This window comes from Pagrus major, chromosome 8 (genome assembly GCF_040436345.1).
Source record: "Pagrus major chromosome 8, Pma_NU_1.0".
Classification (NCBI taxonomy): Eukaryota; Metazoa; Chordata; class Actinopteri; order Spariformes; family Sparidae; genus Pagrus; species Pagrus major.
The window spans coordinates 1,233,335-1,258,962 of record NC_133222.1 but is presented as its reverse complement, the minus strand read 5'-3'; the positions used below and the strand labels follow the sequence as shown (position 1 = coordinate 1,258,962).

Below are 25,628 nucleotides of genomic sequence, written 5' to 3'. Positions count from 1 at the left end.
GGGCGTCCTCAGATCACTGGTTTAGTTCATATCAGCTGTTCAAACCTTCAATAACACAACATCATCTCACACTACCAGCTGTCTCAGGTGTGATGGAGGATTGGAGCTCCTCAGCTCAAGTCAGTCTGAGAACAGCTGATGGTGTTTTTAATCACGTGATTTGGTCGTCATTAGAAACATCAGCTGTTGATATCAATAACAAACTAAATAATGAATCGGACACAATAAAATGTCTTTTTCTATTTTATTCATAGAGAAAATCAAAATCAAATGACTTTTTGTTCGTTTACAAAAGTTTTGTCAGGATGCAGCTCTTCTTATATTTACAACGATCAGACACAAAAAATGCTTCATATTCCTGAGTACATTGTTTCCTGATGATTCAACAGTGTTGAAGGCAGGTAATGAAGTTATTACAATAAATGAGACAACATTAAATAATATCAATCAATGTGGTAAAACTGGTGTGTTGTAGTAAAAATCAATGTGACGCATCAGAGAAACACATTTGTTGAAAAAAGCACATTGATCAGAATCTGAGTCATTTAAATCACCAGTAAATGAACATTTATTACATTAAATGATGTGAACATTTCAGTAGAAAATCAAATGTTTGTTCTACTCAGTGTGATTGACAGGAGAGATGATCAGAGGAGCAGAGTTTTTAACACCATGATTATTACATGGATTGAGGAGTGGGTAGAGTTTCTGAGTGAAGCAGCAGCCAGTAAAGGAGTAGATAAGAGCTGCAGCATCAACGTCATAAAAGGAGACCAGACCCTCCTCATAATCCACAAACACCCCCACCTTCTCAGGCTGACACTTCAGAGAGAGACGGACTGAAGGTCCAGTACAAGCATAGTACTCATTTTTATTCCACAAACATATCGTCCAGTAACCATTCTGAGGACGCAGGTTGATTTCTCCCTTCCTGTTGATCGACTCTCTGGCCACTCCTAAAGCCCAGTCAGTCTTCTCTTTAACCTGAACCTCATAATAAAATCTTCCTGAAGAGAAACTCTGCTTTCCTAAGACACGGATATGATAATTAAATCTCTCTGGGTTGTTTGGGAGATTCTTCTTCACATTACCATGTTTAACTTGTTTCCCATCATCAGACAGGATGAGTTCAGGATGTGCTGTATCAGGATCGAGTGTCACATCCACTGCATACTGCTGGACCCTCTTCAGCTCCACCTTCTTCATCTGTTTACTGAGCGTCTCCTCCAGCTGATTCACAGCTCTCACCACAGTCCCCTCATATGAAGGTGGACGAACACTGACTCCTGTCCAGTCCTTGGTGGGTGTAGCAGGGTTCAGTGATGGGAAGCTTTGGAGGAGGTGGAGGTGGTCTTCAGACTGTGAGAGCTGCTCCACCTCAGAGCTTCTCTTCTTCAGCTCAGAGATTTCCTGTTCCAGCTCTTTGATGAAGCCTTCAGCCTGTTTCTCTGTCTCTCTCTGCTTCTCTTTGATGGTGTCGATGAGCTCGGCCTGGCTTCTCTCAACAGACTCCTTCAGAGCGGTGAAGACCTGAACACCAGCTGCTATCTCTCTGTCTGCATCTTTCTCACTGAGCTCCACTGAGCGCTTCATCTCCTGAATCTTCAGTCGTCTCTTCTGGATCATCTGCTGAATTTCAGCGTCTGTCTTCCCCAGCTCGGCCTTCTTTCCTTCATATTCTTCTTTCAGAGGAACAACATCATGTGTCTTGTGGTCTGAAACAGTGCAGAGCATGCAGACACACATCTGGTCGGTCTTACAGAACAGCTCCAGCAGTTTATCGTGCTTCGTACACATCCTGTCTTCCAGGTTCTCCACAGGGTCGATCAGCTGATGTTTTTTCAGGCCTGACTTTGTCAGATGAGGCTCCAGGTGAGTCTCACAGTAGGAGGCCAGACACACCAGGCAGGACTTCAGGGCCTTCAGTTTGGTTCCAGTGCAGTCGTCACAGGGAACTTGTCCTGGTTTGGAAACTTGTTGCTCTGAGCTGCTGCTGCTGGCTTTCTGTTGAGCTGACTGTCTGAACTGAGCAGCCATCTCAGAGATGAAAGTATTGACCTTCAGCTCAGGTCTGGTGTTGAAAACCTCTTGACAGTTGGGACACTTGTGCGGGACGTTAACACTCCAGTGTTGAGTGATGCAGGTTTTGCAGAAGTTGTGTCCACATGGTATGGTGACTGGATCAGTGAACACATCCAGACAGATGGAGCACAGAAACTGATCTTCAGTCAGCAGACAGCTGGCAGCAGACATGTTCACAGTCTGAGCACAGAAGAGTGAAAGTTATTACAGAATCCCTCATTAGTCATAAAAAACATCTAGCTACATTAATAAAAACAACAGAACCTCCTGTTGGAGTAGAGTTGAAGTTTTATGTTAATTGTTGTTGAAATACAGTAAATATTATCAGCTGTACTCACCAGATTTTGTCAGAGATTTTGCTGTGTTGCTGAGAAAGGCCTGACTGAGTCAACTTGAGTTTTCCTTCTAGAGAAACAGAGAGACGAGTCTCAACGGCTGTTTCTCTGACGAATGTTTAGTTTCATTTAATGAATGTGGTTTTAAAGCTGATGTGTTTTTCCAGTGTTGCTCCGCCTCTTTCTGCTCTGCAGGTGAGGTTTTGTTGCCTGTCAGGTTCGACCTGATTACTGACGTACTTTTGGCACAAGATGTATTCTGATGCAACACACTGAAGCTTTAAGGGCAGTCTGTGTTAACAGGAGACTTTTTACTTCATGTGGTTCACATGTTTTCTTGTATTGGAGTCTTTAACATGTGATCACAGTCAGACAACTAAACAACAGAGGTCAGTCCAAGACATGCAATAAAATACTACACTAGGCTACAACTCTCTCTACAGTCTCTCCTCAAGCCAACAACAATCCCAACATCCACCAATATTAATTCACTTTTCTACTTTTTCACATCACATGTGACCCTGTGATTACGTCACACATGGGACAAAATTATTCTTCTGGATTCTTGCAGCTTCTAATCAAACATTTCCTATTTAGACACGATAAATTGGAAGGTTAACGGTATATACATGTAAATATATGTATAATGTACTTTTACTTCTGATATTTAAGTACATTTAATATCAGATAATTTAAGTAATATTTGTTTTAGTGGCTTCATGACTTCACTTTCACCAAAGTAATATTTTAACACGATATCTTTACTTTTACTCAACTATGACTTTTGGCTCCTCGTCACAGCATCAGTAAAATATCCCTCTGGATGTTTCAGTCATTTACTCATTAATCATTGTGACTTCCAGGATTTTATTCTCTCTGATGTCCATCCAACATAAACCTCCATCACTCTGCTGCTTGGAGCTGCAGAACTTGCTTGAGAATCTTTGTTTTCATCTTTTCTTCAGCATCAAAGTGACGCAGTGATCGTCGTCTGTACTTTTGAACTGAGCCTGTTTGACAGAATGAAACAAATACAGGCTGACGCTAGTGACAACATCACTTACTTCCTGTTTATTATGGGGTGTTTGATTTGTGTCCCCTGCTCTGAATGATCCTCAGATGTAGTGTGGTTGTTCATCCACAGAGAGGCGCTGCTGCACTCTTAAATGTCTCAGCTGCAGACTGATTAAAGGGGAAGTTCAACCAAATCACACACAAAACAAACAGCTGCATCTTGTCACTCATCGTGTCGAGCCAGGCAGAAAGTTTGGGTTTCATCTTCCTCGTTTTTATAATTGAGTTCTGGTTTTGTAGCTGTTGTCCAGACGCTTTTACCTGGAAGTCATCAGGAGGAACAGGCAGTGACTCCACCGGCCTCAGAGCTTCTGCTCGGCTTCGTGGACTTGCAGGATGTTTCAGTCCAGATTAAAGTTGAGATAAAGAAATGTGGTTTTCTCCTTCGTCATGCGTCTTCTCATTATATCGTGACGCTTAAAAGTCTTGAATAATTTCGTGCTCATGTCCAACACGTTTTAAAGCATATTAACAAAATAACTGCGCCTCCACAGACACTGAAGTGGTCGTGACTCAGGCTGAGGCTGTTCGGTGGCTCTTCAGCTCTCACCTCCTTTTATCTCCAGGCTCAACGTGTGTCTGCTGGTTTGAAGCACTGAAGCTCAGTATTGTTGGTTTAAAACCCACTGTTGAGCTCAAAGTTTGTGCTCTTGTGTTGCGTCTTCCATACTTAATCACATGATCACACCTGAGGCCAGGTACACTGCAAAACAATGTTTATCAAGTCATTTCTGTGTTCTTTGTTTTAATTTTCCTATTCATTTATTTTCCCCATTTAATTTCTTTATTTACTCATTTTTAAATGTATTCTATAATTTATTATTTAAATGTATTTTCTAAGTATGTATGTGGGTATGTATTAGTATTTTTTTAATGCAGAGGGAAAATTATCAGGAATACATACATTAACAAAAATTGGTAAAAATTAATGTAACGTTAGGCTGAATGGGACGTAAATAAAAAAAGGGAATTATACAAAGGTAAATTAATACACATTCAAACAGATGTATTCGTTAAATTACTCTTTGGTGCATTAATAAATGGCAATAATAATAATAAATTATTTTCTAGATACTCAAAGACGCTTTACAAAGAGGATGGTGGTTGATATTTGTTCAGCACTTATTTTAAAGTTTAATCAGAGTTTGAAAAACAAATATGGCGGCCACTTCCGGTTCAGGATCCGTGCAGCAGCTAAATGGTAAATGGTTAAATATGTTTCTGAAAATGTAAATATATCTGAAACATATGTTGAAAGAGAAACAGGTTTTGAAGGATGATGGTTTATATTATATCCGCACTGACTTGTTTTAAAGTTTAATCAGATTTTTTTCAGCCATTCAATCATTAATCATTAATTATAATTTAAAATAATTGTTTAGATGCAGTCAGCCTCCCCCAGCTTTTTTTATTTTATTTTTATTTTGACTTTGAAGGCCACTTCCGGTGACTTCCGGTGCGGTCTGTGTTAAATGCTGTGCACTTGACGCAGCGGCTCTCCAGCAGCAGCGGCGGCGGCAGCAGCTTCTCTGCCCGAGAGGACGAGCAGGCGGACGGACACCGGACAGACGGACGGTCGCTGCTGTACATCAGCGGACCTGATTGAAGACAGCACGGTGGACGAAGGTAAGACCGTCTCTGTTGTGTGAACCTGTTAATGTGCGAGAGGACGCGCTGTGATGTCATCACTGATGGTCGTAGTATTAGTACTGCTGGTACTACAGTACTCACAGTATTTCCAGCAGCTGCGGTATTTGAAGCAGAAGCAGCGCTGAGTCCGTCAGCAGCACTGGGTGGAGGATGTTCAGCAGCAGCAACAGTATCCGATTACATTTACTCGAGTACTGCCGTCTTTAGGTGCATCCACCTTCTCCTCCTGCTCCGCCACAGTCCAGAGCTACAAATGATACTTTTTACTCCACTACATGTTTAGTTACTTTGGTTTTTCCTCAGAGTGAATGTGATCAAACCAGAGCACATCAGGCTTTATCACACCTGAGAGGCTCTGCAGCCTCACAGGTGTTTCCAGGTGTGATTATCATCAGCTCAGGCTGAGCCTGGAGGGTGGAGCACCTCCTCCATCACCTCCTCATCACCTCCTCCATCACATCCTCCATCACATCCTCCATCACCTCCTCATCACCTCCTCCATCACCTCCTCCATCACATCCTCCATCACCTCCTCCATCACATCCTCCATCACATCCTCCATCACATCCTCCATCACCTCCATCACCTCCTCCATCACATCCTCCATCACCTCCTCCATCACATCCTCCATCACCTCCTCCATCACATCCTCCATCACCTCCTCATCACCTCCATCACCTCCTCCATCACATCCTCATCACCTCCATCACCTCCTCCATCACATCCTCCATCACATCCTCCATCACCTCCTCCATCACATCCTCCATCACATCCTCCATCACCTCCTCATCACATCCTCCATCACATCCTCCATCACCTCCACCATCACCTCCTCCATCACCTCCTCCATCACATCCTCCATCACATCCTCCATCACCTCCACCATCACCTCCACCATCACCTCCTCCATCACCTCCTCCATCACATCCTCCATCACCTCCTCCATCACCTCCACCATCACCTCCTCCATCACCTCCACCATCACCTCCTCCATCACCTCCTCCATCACATCCTCCATCACCTCCTCCATCACATCCTCCATCACATCCTCATCACCTCCTCCATCACATCCTCATCACCTCCTCATCACCTCCACCATCACCTCCTCCATCACCTCCTCCATCACCTCCACCATCACCTCCTCCATCACCTCCTCCATCACCTCCACCATCACATCCCCCATCACCTCCTCCATCACATCCTCCATCACCTCCTCCATCACCTCCTCCATCACCTCCACCATCACATCCCCCATCACATCCTCCATCACATCCTCCATCACATCCTCCATCACATCCTCCATCACATCCTCATCACCTCCTCCATCACATCCTCATCACCTCCTCATCACCTCCACCATCACCTCCTCCATCACCTCCTCATCACCTCCTCCATCACCTCCTCCATCACCTCCTCATCACCTCCTCCATCACCTCCTCCATCACCTCCTCCATCACCTCCACCCACAGTGACGTTATTTCATTTATACATCCGTTGATCATTTAGTCTGTTAAGGAGGATGTTAATGATCAATCGATTAATCGCCGTTAAGAATTTAACCGATTAAAAATGACTTAACCGACGATAAGAGACGGGGACGAACACGTCAACAAGTGTTATTTGGTTCATAATTCGCGTAACTTTATGTTTACTACATCTTTGTTATAGTCGTTTTACATCAAACATAGATCATATATTTCATATATTATTACTGATTAATCGATAATCGATTTTTAAGGGAGCCGACTATTAATTAAAGAAATTACTTCAAATTTGCGTCCCTACTATAAAACCTCATAAATGTGAAAAATGCTCATCACAGCGACCAAAGTGACGTCTTCTCCAACAGCTGTCCAAGATCAGGTCCGAGGATGATGAAGCTGTAAAGATCATTTATTTATCTTTTTGCAGGAGATAATAAAACACAAAATATTATTGTGTGCACACGTTTCAATAATATCCTCCTGGACCTCCTCCACAGTTTAACTCTCTGAAATGAACCTTTATTAGTACCTTTGTTTTACTGGTAATAGTGAATTGTATTTTCAGTGTGGTATCACTTCTCTCACTTCAGTGCTTCCATCTGCTGCTTTGCAGTGAAAGTATAAAAAGTAGAAGGTAGAAGTCACATTTCAAAGTGTTGAACTAGTCACCACGACATCACCAGATAAATGTTGTTTCATGAGCAGAAACTTATTACTTGTTCCTTCTTGTAAACTCAGCAAATGTTCTACATGAACTTGTTTCTGTCTTTGTGTAGAAACATGGAGTCTGTTTGTCCCAGTGATGGACGGTTTATTTGCATATAGCACATTAATACCAGGTGTGAACTGACGGACTAAGAGACCTGTGTCAGCTCAGGACGGATGGAAGGTGATACCAGGTCTGAACAAGCTCTCAGAGAAGAAGAGAGAAAGATTCCCCAAAACAAAACATCGTACTATTAAAACCTTCATGAACGTGCGTGAAAACTATCCTGTCGTCTTTTCTGTGTCAAACAAGACGCGCAGCAAACAGGAAGTCAAATAAAAGACAGATGAGATGATAAAGATGAGGAAACAGAAGACAAAACACCAGGACAGTTTTATATCGAATGTCATGTATCAGAGAGCATCAGTGCTCCTCCTGTGAGCTCGAGCACAGTTTCTCTCTGTCTGTGTCTGAGACTCTGCTCTTATTACTTAAGATCGTGTCACTGAGCTGCAGTTAGTTAACATTCAGCTCTCAGCCTCCGTCCGCTCCAGCAGCTCTGAATACGCAGCATCTCGTCTGTTTTGGCTCGGCCCGCTGTGGTTTCCAGCCGCTGCGGTTTCCTCGTGTGTGTTCGGAGGCTCTGGGGCGGCTCGGCACCACAAACACAACGCCTCTGTCAGCAAGGAGCTGCAGGACCAGTCACCTCCCAGAGAAACACACACTCCTCTGAAAACGTTCACAGTGAGAGATGTGAGCTAGGAAACAACTATTAACCATGTGAGGATAGGATGGAAAGAAAGACAGACCTGAAGGAGCCTGGGACTCGTTTTAAAACGTGAGAAACGACCCGTGGTTTTCACTGGACAGGGAGGGGAGGAAACACTGTAATCTGAAAAGTAACTAAAGCTGCCTGATACATGTAATGGAGTAAAAAGTACAGTATTTCCCTCTGAGATGTTGTGGAGTAGAAATATAAAGTACAGGTGCGTTGAAGTTGTACCGAGGTTTACTTGTGCTGTTAAGGTGTGTGTGTGTGTGTGTGTGTGTGTGTGTGTGTGTGTGTGTGTGTGTGTGTGTGTGTGTGTGTCAGGTGTTGTGATGTTTGGACAGAGATGCAGGAAGTGAAAATTAATCGTGGTTGTAGATGAATATTATTTACTTATAGTTTGCATATGTGTCACTGCTGTGGCGGAGACAATGTGACCATCAGGAAAATGTTAATCGACTGGTTTCACCCGCAGCAGCCGGATCGAGCCACAGTGTCACGTGTCAGGTAATATTCAGGTGAAGCTTGATCAGTTCAGAGGATTTGTGTGTATTGGAAAATATCTACTGACTGTAGTACTTTGATTGTGAAGCAGTTGTAGCCAGTTGTTATATCTTTAAATACATCACGTCACCATTGAGAGAAATTTGGTACATGATTTCCAGGATGTCCGTCCTTGTTCAGACTTGTTCCTCATGTCCTGAAGTCTTCTGGCTGCACTGTCCTCCATGATTTCTGGTGACACTGCTTTGTTTTCTCCGCATCTGTAAGCTTTCAGAAGACGAGCACAAGTGAAAGCTGAGTACGTCCTCGTTAGGCCTAAATGAGCCTTTACACCTGCCTAGTCTGAACATCAGCATGTTAGCATGCTAATGTTAGCATCAGCTGTGTCATCATCAGGTTTCTTGTCTCTGCGTCTTCAGTGGCTCCTCCCTGTGTGATTTAAACTGATGACTGATGACTGATCGAACTGATCAAACTGCAGACACAGCTTGAAGCTTCCTGCTGTTTTAAAACAGCGTCTGAGCAGTTTCCTCTGTCAGAGTCTCAGTCGACCCGACCCGTCCTCTCAGCTGAATGTTTGTTGTGCGACCCGACGCCTGCCAGCGGGAAGTGGAACCACAGGTGAAGATCTAAAGTGCTCCCATTACAGCAAACAGCCTGCGTCTCCCTGAGGTGCTGCCTGATTTAATCAGCGGGCTGAAACTCCTTCGAGAGGAAACCAACAGGCGTCTCCATGGCGACCAGGAGGAGGAGGAGGAGGAGGAGGAGGAACAGAAGTACCTGCTGTCAGCCGGAGGGAGGGCGAGAAGCCTCCATCTGTCAGACCGTGTTGTAGAAATATCAGTCACATCTTTAAACCTCATCTTTATTTTGCTCCTGAGGAAGATTATTTTTCTCATATTTGGCCTCCAGATCTGTTTGTTGACCTCTGGAGCTTCATCCTCCATTGTAACGACACCGGCCATGAGATTTGAATGAGCTCACTGACACCGAGCCTGTGGTGTCAGTGGTCATTGTTCGGAGGTCAACTCGAGTGCACAGAGGAGGTTCAGTTCAGGTTATGAAGCGTGAAATGAGTCCACAGCTCGTCTCGTGAACGGACGATGAGGAAAAGGGGCGAGTGTGATGTCGCGTATCAGCCTTCACATGTGGTCGAGAAGATCGTTCAGACTTTAGTTATCGATCAAAACTAATAATCTGGTTCCTGCACGTCATCACAGTCAGCTGCTTCATGTCTGCATGTCTTCTGTGTGTGCTGTCATACAGTAAAGCTGTCATACAGTAAAGCTGTGAAACAGTTTGCTCTGCTGCAGGACGGGTTGATTCGATGGATTTTTTGTTGCCTCAAGAAAATGTTGACGAATATTTTTCCAGCCCGGTCGCCAAAATGAAATGTCAGCAGTTAACGTTTCTGCAATGTTTCTCCCGTCCAGAGGTTTTTCTTCCTCGGCGACTTATCGAAGGGGACACTGTCATTTAATTCAGCTGAAATCCTTTTGCCCTTCATTCCTAGAGAGCATGAAGATCACAAACTGGTTTCTGTGGATAACTTGAACACATTGTGACTCTAATACTCGCTCTGAAAGGGCTGTTGTTTTACCATCAATACATTCGAGGCGAATCCTGAACAGTTGCTGCATTTTAACAGAAAACAAGCTTGAAATTGTGTCACATTAGTCAAATGCAGGTTAACACACAGTCTCAACTTGCTGTGGTTTGACAGGTTGCGGAGGGAACAACATGCAAAGCAGCTTTCTGATACACAAACAGCAGCGTGGTCGTGGTCGGTGGAAAAGCTGCAACGACTGAGTGAAAAACATCTTTAGTGCTTAAAGAAACAGAACGGTCAGCGCTCTGTCTGTAGATGGTCTCCAACACATTCCTCAACATCGATCCAATAATAAAACATGAGCCGGAGTCGCTGAAGGAATCAGGTTTATAAACGCCTCTCATGTGTTTCCTGCACTGAAATCTTGTAGACGTGATCATTTGACTTAACTGGCTGTCAGAAAACTGCATTTGTGTTCTTTGTGTTCTGAATCGGGCCGAGACGAGGAGCCAAATGTCTCATCTGAGCAGGCTCTTTTCATGCCGTTGCCATGGCAACAGAGGAGAGAATATCCTCGCTGCCGTGTGTGGTGTCGGTCACGTGTTCGGGCGTCTCGGAGCTTCAGATCAAAGGTTTTCTCTCTCCAATCACAGCTCTCCGTCATCGACACCCTCTGTCATCCGTCTGAAGGAACGTACATGTAGTACCAATACAAGTACTCAGCATTGTACCACACGTACTGCAGTACCGATCCAGTACTCAATCAGCATCAGGCACCAAATCTACTGTGATGTAAATGACATGTTTGGGCTCAAGATGTTTGTGAACGCAGCGTCTGTTTCAGCTGATCCAACCATTGAACTAGTCACCACAGCATCACCAGACTCCCTTAACAAATGTGTCAGTTTAGTGAGTTGTTGAGTTGGAGACACTTTATAAACTGTGTGAAACTCTGTCTCTGACTGATTCTGACTTATTTGTTCCTTCTTGTAAATTCAGCAAATGTTCTACATGAACTTCTTTCTGTCTTTGAGTAGAAACATGGAGTCTGTTGGTCCCAGTGATGGACGGGTTTATTTGCATGTAGAGCAGGAAGTGACATCAGATCACAGGTGGTCACTCAGATGCAGGTTGATGTCAGGTGTGAACTGACGGACTGAGATCTTTGGTTGTGGAGACGGTGGAAGGAGGGAAGTTCATCCTTCTCCTGCTAAACCAGAGCACCAGAAGTGTTTCTGTGTGCTGATGATCTGAGGACTAAATGTTTCTGCTCCTTTAGAGGAAAGCTGCTTCTTTTCTTGCTCACTGGATGTTGGTCACGCCTCTATTTTTAGAAGTTGTTATCTGATGCTGCGTCGCTCAGCCTCCCTCCCACCTCCCCTCCTGATCATTACTTCACAGTGTTTCAGAGGAAAGTGTTAACGTTAAACTGCAGCGCATCATATTATAACAGCATGTTGTGACGCCTCCACCTGCTCATCCAGAAGTAAAATAAACCTGTTCCTGTGATTTTAAACAGAAATAGGATTCAAGGATTCAGATGCTTTATTGCCATACACAGAAGAAAACAAGTTAGCGAGTAAATGAAATCCTCAGTTCACTTCTGTGTGTCTCTGCCTGGTGCCGTCAACAAAAAGACAGATACAAAACATTCACAGACTCTCGTACGTGCTGAGGTAGACGATTTCAGATAACAACACAAAATGTGCAAAAATCGTTGTTGTTTTTTCTGCCCTGCAGACCTTCCCGGCCAGTAATGATGATGTCGGAGAATTTGGAGCAGAGTGATGATGTCGGCGTCCTGCCCCCACATGAGGTGGAGCCCCACAGGGAGGAGGACGGACACTGCCCCCTGCCCTTCAGGTGAGTCACTGCTTGGGAGATAATCGTGCTCTCTGTTTTGGCACTACAGCTCCCATGATGCCTTGGGGGATATAATCAGGAAATATAATATAGCCATGGAGAGGGTCTCACTGAAAACTTGGTATTTCACCTGGATGGGCGTGTTTTTTAAGGACGTCGCAGTGCACGCTCAGCCCGAGTGCACGTTGTTCCTTCTATAATTTGTATTTGACCTCACAGCTACGTGCATGTAGAGTGATGCTCTGCCTTGTAAAACCGTTTGGATTGAAATATGAGACGTTTTCTACCGGAAAAGTCGACCTGTAGTTGATGTAGTGTAAAGATGCTTCATTATTTTTTTCATGCACGAAGATCTTGCTCACATCCTCCACGCAGGCGGTGTTGGGGTCGTGTCCTGATCATTTGCTGATGTTTACATTAAGACTTAGTGAATTTATTATTTTCAGTTTTCAGTCGCGGTTTGGTTACGTTTAGGAAGAGATCACAGTTTGGATTCAAATAATAAACATCATCAAACTTCATCTGTGTTTGAAGTAACAAGTGATGAGACGGCCCTGTGAGCTGACGAGAACACGCCTCGGACCACAACACTCCCGCCATGGAGGAAGTCAGTTAGCTGTTAGCTCCAACCTGAGCCTATATTTGTTTATGTATCTTGTCAAATTAGCATCATTAAAAATACGCTGATTAGCTGTTAGCAGCTCCTGTTTGCAGTATCCGTATGGATGTACAGGCAACTATCACTGGATTACTTTCATACTGATGAAACTTAAAAACATGATGATTCCCGGGCGAGTTCTGCAGTTAAAGGAGCGTCTTATTTTCTCTGACTTCTAACCAGAACAAATGTACAAACTGAATCTGAAAACAGTTTTTATGCTTTTTAAAGTACCTTTGAAGGCCGTAGAAACGGATTATGGACTTCTGGCGTTGGGATCACCCACTTGAGGTTTAAATGTGAATACAGATACATGTTTGCGGCATAAACAAACACAGATCGTAGCTCTGTGTTACTTTATGTGTTTAATGTATCAAAACAGCCTTCAGCTGTTCAGGGGACAGATGTGGTCAGGCTGCAGGTGGGATCCTCCTGCAGCTGCTGGATGTGGATGAGGCTCACAGCTGGAGAACAGATGAACCCAGATGTTGTGGACAGACAGCGACGTCCACGCGATGACTCGACCTGCGCGTTGGTACAGGAAGGCTGGTGATTCAGATCCCTCCTCCTCGTAATCAACCGACTCACTCATTAGTCCTGACAAAGTTTGTGTGTGTGTGTGTGTGTGTGTGTGTGTGTGTGTGTGTGCGTGTGCGTGTGTGTGCGTGTGCGTGTGCGTGTGTGTGTGTGCGCTTGGCAGCCGATGAAAGCTGAGGAGACGTGCAGGACAGACAATACACAGAGAGGGAAAGCCTCAGTGTGTCCCTCACTGCTCTGTTATTCCTGTCACGTAGAAAACAAGCTGCAGGAGAGGCTGCAGTGTGTGTGTGTGTGTGTGTGTGTGTGTGTGTGTGTGTGTGTGTGTGTGTGTGTGTGTGTGTGTGTTTGCCTGAAGCACGTGCAGTCAGCTCACGTTTCCAGGCAGCAGAGCTCAGAGAGACGGAGAGGCTGCTGGGAAGGAGGGGTGTGTGTGTGTGTGTGTGTGTATGTGTGTGTGTGTGTGTGTGTGTGTGTGTGTGTGTGTGTGTGTGTGTGTGTGTGTAGCTGTTGTCAAGCTTTAATTCACTTCTGCTGACAGGGAACTAATGTTCCCTAAAACCCACAAACAACCACACATTAAGCTGCGACACATATCACTGAATTTAAACGTAGTAGAAGTTTACACGTCGATGTGAGACGGTGCTGCCCACACAGCTTCTGTCCACAGGGGGCGCCAGAATCAACACAGAGTGAAAGTTCCTCGTAGCAGCTTTAAGTCGGACTAAATTTCTATTTTGGGGAATCATGCGACAAATAAAGAAAGAAAACTCGATGAGTGATTTTCTGAAATTAAATATCGAGCAGTTATAAAAGATAATAAATGATGCTGGAAACAAATAAACATAAATTACATCATACTCTCTACTGCTACTTCACTACATTCATCAGCTTTAGTTACTGAATCTGATGTTTTACAGCTGAAATAAATTCTGTCTGGTTGCAGCTTCAGATGTTTTTCTTCCTTTGAATGATGTGAATCATTTGAATATATTTGTAATAATTGAGGTTTGGACTGATCAGACATTGTGAAGGTGTCACGTTGGGCTCAGTGGATTCATGGAGACAATAATAATCAGATGTGTCAGTCTGACACAAAACGACTGCTGCGTTCCTGCTTCACTGACGATACTTTAACTACATTATTCTGATTGTACTTACATACTTTAACTTAACATTGAGCACAGGACTTTAACTTGTAACAGAATATTTAACAGCGTGGTGTCTGTTTTCCTTCCTCCTCGGCCGTGATAATAAAAATGTCCAGTGTCATGTCAGCGCCAGCTTTCAGATCGGTCTGTGAACACGGCCTGTTTCTCTGCTCCAGTTTCTCCATTCAGGCTGAAACTGTTTGCATAATTAGTTCTTTTATCTGAGTGTGTGTGTGTGTGTGTGTGTGTGTGTGTGTGTGTGTGTGTGTGTGTGTGTGTGTGTGTGTGTGAGAGAGAGAGAAAGCCACCCAGTAGCTCTTGTGGACAATCGCTCCTTTCACACGCACACAGACCTGCAGTGTACAAACTAAAACCAGTCGCTGATGGTAATTTTCACTTCACTTCATCTGCAGGTCGTTTGTTTGTTCACATTTTCACGTGTTTGTCAGTTGTTTTTGTTTTTCTGCATGAACTTCATGTTGATTTGCCTCCTCCGGTCCTGACCGCATTTACATGAGCATTTAAATTATGTGTGTGCGTGTGTGTGTGTGTGTGTTTGTGTGTGTGTGTGTGTGAGAGAGAGAGAGAGAGAGAGAGAGAGAGAGAGAGTTTGTTTAGTTAAACCAACTAAACAGAAGAGGGATTAACACTCCAGCTTCTAATAAGTTCTCTACACTGATCATCCAAATAAGTCAGAATCAGTCAGAGACAGAGTTTCACTACGTTATAAAGTTTGTTTTAACTCAACAACTCTTAAAATCACCACATTTGTTAAGGGAGTCTGGTGATGTTGTGGTGACTGGTTCAGTGTTTGGATCAGTTGGAACAGACGGTGTGTTCACAAACATCGGCAGGTTGACAGAGACCAAACATGTCATTTACATCTCAGTGTGTCTCATTCACACCTGTACTGAGGTTGTCCACCTGCGATCAGGTCACTCAGGACAGATGTTGACTCCAGGTGTGAACAGGCTCTTCGAGGTCACGTTCTTCTTATTTTGTGTCAGAATTTTAGCATTTTAGAAACATGTGGGTAATTACTTTGAACAATTAAGAAATTAAATAATGGTTGCATTTTAAAGGCATGCTGCATTTTTTAGACCGAGTATCTTTAACTTTGACTTTTACAGGCCAACGAAACAACAGGACAGAAAAGGTAAAGGTGGTGAAATAGACTGACTGCGACTGTTTTCATGTTAATCTTAACCTGAAAAGTAACTAGTAACTAAAGTTGTCCAATCCAACCTCACTTCATTTTATTGAATGTTGTGTTCTCTTAAAACATCACAGAAATGCTGCAGGCCGCCTTCCTCTCTGCATTTAATGATGCAGTGGCGACATTTTGCTGCGTCACTTCTGTGAAACTCTGCAACACTTTCCAAACTTCTCTTTGAGGAAGTGATGTGCAGAAACATGTTGCTTAACAAATCCCAGGTTCTCGTTTGTATTTTTCTGCTTCTTGCACAGACACGTTTATTTCTGTGATCCGATATGTTTTGTCACCATGAGGTCAAAATATTTATGGATCATTCTGCAACTTTGAAAAGACTTCCAGGTCGTCGTCACACAGCACCGATCTCCTCTGCTCTCTGCTGGTGCTGTTCTCGTCTCGGCTGCTGCAGTGACCCACTTCTCTGCAGAAACTGTGTTTTTGTCTCTTCTGACAGATTCTGATCTCATCAGATGTGATGTGATGTTTCCTGCAGGCTGCAGCTGATCGACGACCTGTCCTACGAAGATGTGAAGAAGTGTTACAGAGGATCAGTGAGTCCTTCACTCAGCCTCAAAATCACCACGTGTCAACATCGCCACCACACCTACAGATGCATGTGGCTGATGTAACATCACACACACACACACACACACACACACACACACACACACACACACACACACAGCTCTGAAGTTGTTTTCAGACATCCAGAGATGACGACAGGCCAGCAGGAGTCCTTTCAAATCTTTTTTTAAGTCTCTCCAGAGGTTTCCGGCGTCTGTCTCGTCTCCATGGGAACATGGTCAGGAGTGTGTGTGTGTGTCTGTGTGTGTGTCTGTGTGTGTGTGTGTGTGTGTGTGTGTCTGTGTCTGTGTCTGTGTGTGTGTGTGTGTGTGTGTGTGTGTGTGTGTGTCTGTGTGTGTGTGTGTGTGTGTGTGTGTGTGTGTGATCGGCTTCAGCAAAGTTACAGCCAGACAGCTGAAACACTTTAACACACTCTGCCCTGAACACATGTGGTGTGTTAGCATCCATCAAACAGCTTCACCAGGCTGCGTGTGTTCGTTGTGCGTTTCCACGGACATCTGAGGGAATATTGTTCAAATAATAGCAGGACAGAAATTATGTCGATGACACAACTTATTTTACAAAACGTCTTTACTGTCAAAGCCCAAAACTTTGACCCAAATGTTCTTCAGAAGCTCGAGGAGGAGCCGGCGTCGAGCTGCTGCTGCTGATGTTTTCTGTTGTTTTAGTCTTTGTTGTTTCAGACAGGAACAGGAAGGCAGGAAGTCACCGTCTCACAGACAATAAAGACACACAGGTGTATGGGGGGGGGGGGGGGGGGGGGGGGTTAGATGATGTAACTCCTGACCCACATATCAGGAACCAAAACAATACTTCAGCACAATATTGCAGAAAGTCAGCTGAGGTGGGCGAAGTATTCAGATGCTTTAGTGAAACATACGACACGGAGCTTTTAACTGGTTATGAAACAGACTCGGTTTAATACTGATGACCTACATAAACACACGAGACCAGCAGCAAGAAGACTGGCTGCTTCTGTGGCGTTACTGTTATTCTTAAAGGAACAGTTCACACAAAAATGGAAAATTCAGTCTTTATCTCTGATGTAAAGTCAGGCTCAGTCATCATCTCCTCCTGATGATATAAAGTCAGGCTCAGTCATCATCTCCTCCTGATGATATAAAGCCAGGCTCAGTCATCATCTCCTCCTGATGATATAAAGTCAGATGAAGTCTCGTAGTCCGCAGAACATTTCTGGAGCTTCACAGTAAAACAGAGTCGCAGCGTTCTGCTGAACAGCTGAAGCAGCTGGAGATGATTTAAAACATAGAGATGCACGATATGAACTCTTCATCTGATACGATTACCTTTAATTACCTGCTTCTGATGGCCGATACTGATAATGTCACATCGTTTTATTTTAACATTGAGGTCCATCAGCTGTAGTTCATGCACACCTGAGGGAAAGAAAGACTCAGATGGACGATTTCTTATTTCGTAGCTCTAAATAGATGATAAAATAATTCTTCTTCTTCTTTGTGTTTACTTGTTTACAGCTCTATTTATCGGCTATAACCTTTACTGATACCGGTAAATAGCCGATAACGTACATTTCACAATATTGTGCCGATAATTAAAAGTGCATCCCTCGTAAAAAAATACAGCCAAATGAAAAAATACATGTTTTAGATGTGTCCACACACAAACAGCTCCTCCAGTGGGATCCAAGTCTCTGAAAGCCCCGAGATCCCAAACTGATCTGAAAAGACGTTATTTACAACTCTGAGATCAAAGTCAGCCATGTTACAGTATTTGTGAAATGATATTGTGCTGTGTAGAAACATCAGTCCATCAACGCCTGCTCGTCACCAATTCACCAGTTATTTACACCCTCAGTTACATATTAATTATCATTTACCCCAAACAGCTACAGTGAAGACTTCTGCTGTAAAAAGGTGTAAATCAGAGCCACTTCTGGTGTTTTCATCTCGTTCAAGTGCTACAAATGCAGAAAACGGCCTGTTTTTGATGAACGACAGCGGTGAACTGAAGACGTTACATTTCCTGTGACTAGTCAACTTCAAAATAAAAGTCAACTCACGTTTTTTAAATAGAATTGTGTTTTATTTTAAATTGGTGTGAAACGACTAAAAGAAGAAAACATTTGCAGGCCGGACTGTGTTAGATGTGTATTAGATGTATTAAATCAGTTCGGGATCAGAGTTTGTGTTATTGTACGTTACAGTGATGTCAGAGTTGTCAGCAGGATCGATTCTCCTGCTGACACACGCATCACTGAAGTGTCGACATGTTCCCGCCTGCTCCAGAAGTTAATGAACTTAGATGATGTTGTTATTGACACACAGCCTCATTATATTTATCTTCTAATTAAAATATGAAATGTTATTCCCTCAATGTTCCTCCATCATATCGAACATCGATATTTTCTATTTTCCAGTATCATGACAACACCAGTACATTATCATCATTACTGTTACTGTTGTTATTATTAGCAGTAGTTATTAATATATAATGTAATAACGTTATTAATTACAGACACATGAACCAGATCGATGAGCTGTGATTGATTCTGTTCCTCCACAGACCGTCAGCAAGTACAACTCTCAGTACCACAAACTGTTCCAGACGGTTCCTAAAGAGGAGATCCTGATGAAAGGTACGAACTGTCCCTTTATTCACTGATGGAGAAAAGTTAGCATTATGACCTCATTAATATTGTAAATATTAAAATACTGAGTTTGAATTTCTTCTTCAAAACTACAGAGTGCTCCTTTACGTACATGATGACTCTGTGTGGTTAAATGTTTTATTAAATCTGATATTTTTGGATTAATATTAATTTTACTGCTGCATTAATGTCAAAGCAGGATTTCACTGTTGGCTTTGTTCAGTTCACCCCTCAAAAATATTAAAATGAACCTGAATTGTTATAATAATTAAAAGGTAACGTAGAAAATCTTCCTATTTGAGAAGCTGAAATGTTTTGACATGAAGGACTTAAATTTTGATTATCAAAATAATATATTTTCTGTCAATCGACTTATCGATTAAAAGTTTCAGCTGAGCTGTTGTATTTGATTTATAACAAAGCATCATATGAATAAAGTACAAGTACCTCACATACAGTACTTCATTACACTCCACCACTGACTGTCTCCCTCCTCCTCCTCCTTCTTCTCCTCCTCCTCCTTCTCCTTCTTCTTCTTCTTCTTCTTCTTCTTCTCCTCCTCCTCCTCCTCCTCCTCCTTCTTCTTCTCCAGTGTATTCATGTGCGTTGTTGAGAGACATCCTGCTGCAGGGTCGACTCTACATCTCCAGGAACTGGTTGTGTTTCTATGCAAACCTGTTCGGTAAAGACATCAAGGTGAGTGAAGAAGCTGTCGGCCTTTAAACCTGCGTCCGCACCGAGTCGAGGGAAATTATAAAAAGACTCTGATTTCTATCATCAAAATCATAAAGTGGATCAGTGATTCTCCCAGTACTTTTTTATCATCCCAGTTTGGTGGAAAGGTAGATGAATAAAAAAAGCAAATTAAAACATAAATAAACTGTAAATAATAGTAATACATCTGTTTTTAGTATTATTTTGGTGCATTTAATGGCTTATTTATTTATTCATTTATTTATCTATCTATTTATTGAGAAGAGCAGTCGAGCAGCTTTCACACCAGATTGTTTTTAATCATCTCCGTCTTGTGAATCTGCAGGTCTGTATACCGGTGGTGTCAGTTCGGCTGGTGAAGAAACACAAGACGGCCGGCCTGGTGCCAAACGGCCTGGCCATCACCATGGATACTGGACAGAAGGTGCCACACAGGACGAGCACACACCAGAGATGACACATTGTTACACAAGCAGCTCTGATGTTTACTGACAGCTTAACGATCCAACTGACACCAACAGGCCTGCAGAGAATATTTCAGTATTTTCTGTTTATAACCTGGTTCCTGTCTGTCTGTCTGTCCGTCCGTCTGTCTGTCCGTCTGTCCGTCTGTCTGCAGTACGTCTTTGTCTCCCTGCTGTCCAGAGACAGTGTCTACGACGTCCTCAGGAGGATCTGCACTCACCTGCAGGTTTGTGGATCATCCTTAGACTCTTTATTCTCCTGACAAACAGAAGACAGGAAGTGACTGAAGTCAGTGATCCCTGGTTGTTGAACGGCAGATCTTCATTAGTCCAGTTCGCTCCTGACCTGCTGTGTGACTGTTTCCAGGTGAACGGGAAGAGTCTGAGTCTGAAGCAGTACCTGGAGGAGCCCAGCTCTCTGTCTATGGTAACGTCACCTTCAGTTTAAAGACACTTTCCTCCAAACATGACGATGATCAAAGTCAGAAGTTAATTTCATGACTAATCAAACCTGGATAAAGCTTTAATAGTAATAATAATAACACACAGAATCTTCTCATTGACAGTCGTGTTTGCTTATGTGGGTCATATAGAGCAGGCGGTCCCGACCACCGGGCCGTGGACCGCTACAGGGTCGTGGTTCAGTCAGCACCAGTCCACCAAAACCCTAAAGGACACAAGGGGCAAAGACATATTCAATTCAATTAACATTATAATGTTCAAGAAACTGATTTTATTTACGTAAAAGTTTAAATATAACCATTAAACACTGACCTGTTTAGTTGCGTTCGGGTCGAGTCGTATTAACTGGGACTGTTAACAGGGAGGATGAGACGCTGAGCAGAAAACAGCTGAAGATATGACGAACATATTATTTATTATATAATATAAACTACATCAAATTTGGTTTCATGACGACCGACGTTGTAAATGCTCCAAATTCCTCGTGTGTGGCGAGAAGGAAAAAGCTCATTAACGAGGCTACACACCATGTAAACAAAGAAGGGGGTTGTGGGTAATCGGAGGTCTCAGAGGCTGTAGATGCTCTTCAGTCTATCAGTACTTTGACAAATAGCTAAATATTTAAGTTTTTTTCTACTTAAACTGAAAACAGACGCTTCTCTTAATGACGATACGTCGAAGCAAAAAACTTCCTTTGAAGAAAAAGACAAAGATTTTTAAAAGTTCAAGAGTCGTACGAGAAATTCAATTCATTGCAAAATTCTGATTTAAATCTGATCAAAGTGAAGACGACGACTTCTCTCACTCTAATGTAAAGCTCGAACAATTAGTTGATGAATTTATAGTCAATTGACTTGACACCTTTGGGTTTTTGAAATGTCAGACAGACGAACAATCATTTTGAAGATGTCACCTCTGGATTCATGACGGACACTTTAGTTTGCTCTTTAGTTTCAGCTCTCTTGATTCTTTCTTATTAAAGTATTAAAGATTTAAAACGGAGAAAGAAACACGTCCTGTTGTTCTGGAGGAAACATCAGAGGATCAGTTCGATGACGTGAGCTGCTGCTGTTTTCGATACGAGTCACCAGTGAGTGAAACAGGATTTGTGAAATACCAGAAGTTGTTGTTTTGGTCCGGTGGTGACTCTCGTGACCCCTTCATGCTCCCTGGATAAGAGGCTTTCCCTGTGTTGCCTTCAGGTTCTGTCTGAAACACTGTAACTCTGAGCTGAAGTCACATTATCCACTCAGGAATGTTGTGACGACCTCTTCATGCCACCGTTTAGCCTCTAATGTAGGACGGGTCCGTCTCTCAATCCTGTCCGACTTCCTGTCAGCTCCAAGCCCATTGGTTCCTGCTGAAGACCAAAATCTTTAAGAACAAAAAATATAGTTTAATTTTTAAGAAGTCAGCTGCTCACTTTTATCAGACTAACAGGAGGAAATGGGGACTATTTTTAGCGGCGGATGAATCCACGTGTGGTTCTCTAGAGAGGATCGGTGTGTGTTAGAGAGCAAAAACTAATAAGAATATAAATAAATGACTCAGTAAATAAAATAAATGCTGTTTAAAGAACCAAATCTTAAAAATAAATGTAGGCATAACTTATATTAAAATGATGTTTTTATTTGCTTCTGTATTTACAGTATTTACCGTTGTATTAATCACTCTATTTATTTACTTTCCTTATATTTTTTTACAAGATAATAAATAAATACATAAATTAAGTTTTTAATTAAAGGTGCACCCAATTTTAATAAGAAAAAGATCTTCATTGACTGATTTTTACTAAATAAACAAACTCTTTGTTTTCATGACTTAATAAACTGAATAAACAAACAAAATATTTCATACTGTTTTACTCTGTTTATATGTGGCGGACCCTGCCACCTTTCTAGCTTCAAACAGTGTTCTGGGACTTATTTTCCTCTGAGAGAAAGTTCTTGGAGCCTCTTTAATTGAATAAGTTTAATATCTCACTATGATTTAATAACAGGAGAATCAGTAAAAGGTAAATAAGCGAGTTTAGAGTCGGAGCCGTCTCCTGTTCTTGTTGAATTCTTTGGACTCTCAGATTAAAACTTTTCTCTGCGTCTCTGCGTCAGGACGAGTATCCAGAGGTGCTGAAGTGGAGGAGGAAGCCGTCGCTTCCCGCCGTCTCCTCGTCCCTCCCGGACCTGCTGGGAAACTCCGCCCCCAGCCTCGCCGCCGACACGCCCTTCAGCACGCACACGCTCACCGGTAGGCCGGCCCACCTGTCGATCAGCAGTCACAGGAAATCCTCCTCAGCTACAGACGCGGAGATGCTGAGATGCTCCACACGCAGAGTAAACCCTGTTTCCTTGTGTGTAGACAGCAGTTTGGAAACAGAGAAGATCCTGCTGACAGAACCGGTTCCTGAGCTGGGTCAGATGGAGTACCAGCTGCTGAAACTCTTCATCCTGCTGTGAGTCGCACAGAAAACACTCAAACTGTTGGACTCGAGACAACTTAAATATCCAGTTTATTGTTTCATGAACACCTCAAACACATCATGTGCAGAACATCCAGGATGGATCTGAACCCACCAGCAGAAAAGACCCAGAATCATCCAGAACATTAGCCTCAATATTAGTTAAATTAATTCTGCAGTTTCTCTCAGAACTGAAATATCTCTTATATCTTCCTGTTGGCCTGCGCTGCCACCTGCTGGCTGATGTTTTATATAAAGGATTAATTCACCCTCATTAAAAGAACAGATGCACGAGTTTCTAATAATTAACTAGTAGGTGACTAGATTTCCTGGAAAGAGCTCAGATCATCATCATCATCATCATCATCATCATCAGTTTGTATACAGCCGAGCCTGAAGTTTGACTGAACATGTTGTAATGTCCGTCCGTCCCTCAGTGTCTTCCTGTTGGTCCTGTCGTCCTGCTATCTGGCCTTCAGAGTTTGTCGTCTGGAGCAGCAGCTGAGCTTCCTGAGCAGCCAGCCGACACTGAGAGAGAGGTGCACACACACACACACACACACACACACACACACACACACACACACATCTGGCGTAGCAGCACTTCACACAAGCTGTACACAGGAATATCTGTCACCAGTTAACTCACTCGATCCAAAAGACCACGTGACGTCTCTTCTTCAGTCCGATGAGAATTACTCGCCTGGTGCACACGTCAAAAAAGTTTTCTCGCTTCCAGATTTACTTCCTGGTTACGCGGCCCACTGAGCATGTGCAGTAGAGTTTCCCCCGCCGGCCTCACAGACAAGTTAATTAAGATAATCGAGCTTGTTTGCGGTCGGTGTCCTCTCAACAGTTCAGACGTGTCTTTTATAACGATGCTCAGTGGGAGAAATGATTTTTTTGGCTGCAATACAGTATTTTATTTAGACCTTGATACGGGGACCGTCGTGTGAAGGTCTAAATAAAACTTTCATGATCTTAATTCCTTTAAAAATATAATTTTATATCCAGTGGTGAAATGTACCTAAGTACATTTACTCAAGTACGATACTTATGTACGACGCTACCTTATATTTCTACTCCAGTAGGGAGGTATTGCACTTTTTACTGCACTTGACACTTTGTACTGTTGTTACGTGTTATAAAAAACATATTTATGATATATTACTGTTCTACTAATCGACTAAAAGTGGCTCCAACATTAAACTCATCTTACATGAATTTGTTAAAAACAGAATAATATAATATTCAGACGTTTATGTTTATTTGATCCATTCGAGCCCACAGACTCATCAAATTAAAGATGAGACGTGCTGCTTTTGTCCCGTCTCCAGGTGTGGAGAGGTGCCCTGCTGGCTGGCCAATCAGAGGACAGGAACCTGACGCTGAAGCCAATCAGGGAGTGAGGAAGAAACCTGCACTTATATAGACTTCCCAATAGGGGGCGGCGGTGAGCGGAGACAGCTCTCAGGAGCAGACGGACGCCCGCAGCAGCCGCTGAACTCTGACCCCGCCGCGACCCGGTTACCATAGAGACGTCACGCTAGTCAACAGAAACAGTAGAGTGACCTTTGACCTCTGAGGACGGCTTGTTTGAGTGGACGGACAGAGGACACGTAGAGGTCAGGAGGCGGGAGAACATGCTGTAACATAACTGTGTGTGTGTGTGTGTGTGTGTGTGCGTGCGTGTGTGTGTGTGCGTGTGTGTGTGTGTGTGTGTGTGCACAGACCTGGAGGATCCACATTAAAGTCGTACTAACACAAACTGACTGTTAAAGTTCAGGTTCAACATGTCGGATGTGATCAGAAGCTGCTGACTCCTGAAGACTGAACAAAGAAACTGTCACTGAAACTCACCGACCATTGACCACACACACACACACACACACACACACACACACACACACGCACTCACACACACAGTGGGTTTAATATCTGAGACCACGAGTCAAAATACTTGTTTTTTGTTTTGTTTAGGATGTAATGTTGTTGTTTTTTTCATGACATCAGTTTAACAGTTTGAGTGAAAAGTTGAATATTTGAAAAATGTTTGTCCCTCTTTTGTTTTAATGACGACGTGCAGTCGAGCTGCACGGACTCCACAAGTGAGTGTAAAACCTGCTGACTCATGATGTGTCCACAGAGCTTCTTGTTTGGCTTTCTCGGCCTTCAAGTGCCCCCATGACAGGTGACTGAGGACAGGTGACTGGAGGACAGGTGACTGGAGGACAGGTGACTGGAGGACAGGTGACTGAGGACAGGTGACTGTGAGGACAGGTGACTGGAGGACAGGTGACTGTGAGGACAGGTGACTGGAGGACAGGTGACTGTGAGGACAGGCGACTGGAGGACAGGTAACTGGAGGACAGGTGACTGGAGGACAGGTAACTGGAGGACAGGTGACTGGAGGACAGGTGACTGTGAGGACAGGTGACTGGAGGACAGGTAACTGGAGGACAGGTGACTGTGAGGACAGGTGACTGGAGGTCAGGTGACTGGAGGACAGGTGACTGGAGGACAGGTGACTGTGAGGACAGGTGACTGTGAGGACAGGTGACTGGAGGACAGTCCAGGACCGCCAGGACTCTGTGGTCGTCTTCAGGTCGTTGTGTCAAAGCTTTCAGGTGTTTTCAGTGCAGCAGTTTAACTCCACTGACGGAGCTGCGAGTCCATTTGCTGATTCGTGACAGAAGAAATGAGATTTCTCACAAACAAAGTGGAAACATTTGTATCTGACTGTC

General features: G+C 43.3%; 2 protein-coding genes across 2 annotated transcripts; one reads left to right on the top strand and one right to left on the bottom strand.

Annotated features, from left to right (window-relative positions):
• Positions 1 to 618: 618 nt before the first annotated feature.
• Positions 619 to 2,253, bottom strand: LOC141001198 (E3 ubiquitin-protein ligase TRIM21-like). The gene has a single exon (XM_073472191.1). It carries the CDS (start codon positions 2,251 to 2,253, stop codon positions 619 to 621), a length of 1,635 nt encoding a protein of 544 aa, XP_073328292.1.
• Positions 2,254 to 4,966: 2,713 nt separating this feature from the next.
• On the top strand, positions 4,967 to 25,210 carry LOC141001567 (GRAM domain-containing protein 2A-like). The gene is made up of 12 exons (XM_073472684.1): positions 4,967 to 5,117; positions 11,894 to 12,016; positions 16,069 to 16,126; positions 18,705 to 18,777; positions 19,382 to 19,485; positions 19,829 to 19,927; positions 20,123 to 20,194; positions 20,335 to 20,394; positions 22,538 to 22,673; positions 22,785 to 22,878; positions 23,322 to 23,423; positions 24,222 to 25,210. Exons 2-12 carry the CDS (start codon positions 11,910 to 11,912, stop codon positions 24,268 to 24,270), a joined length of 954 nt encoding a protein of 317 aa, XP_073328785.1. The 5' UTR covers positions 4,967 to 5,117; positions 11,894 to 11,909; the 3' UTR covers positions 24,271 to 25,210.
• Positions 25,211 to 25,628: the final 418 nt, after the last annotated feature.

What these genes read in the sequence shown, in the direction of transcription:
- LOC141001198 (XM_073472191.1), bottom strand. Translation starts at nt 2,253, where the DNA reads ATGTCTGCTGCCAGCTGTCTGCTGACTGAAGATCAGTTTCTGTGCTCC.
- LOC141001567 (XM_073472684.1), top strand. Translation starts at nt 11,910, where the DNA reads ATGATGATGTCGGAGAATTTGGAGCAGAGTGATGATGTCGGCGTCCTG. An exon ending in AGAAGTGTTACAGAGGATCA is followed by an intron (nt 16,127 to 18,704) that starts GTGAGTCCTTCA and finishes GTTCCTCCACAG; the next exon opens with ACCGTCAGCAAGTACAACTC. An exon ending in GGATCTGCACTCACCTGCAG is followed by an intron (nt 20,195 to 20,334) that starts GTTTGTGGATCA and finishes GACTGTTTCCAG; the next exon opens with GTGAACGGGAAGAGTCTGAG.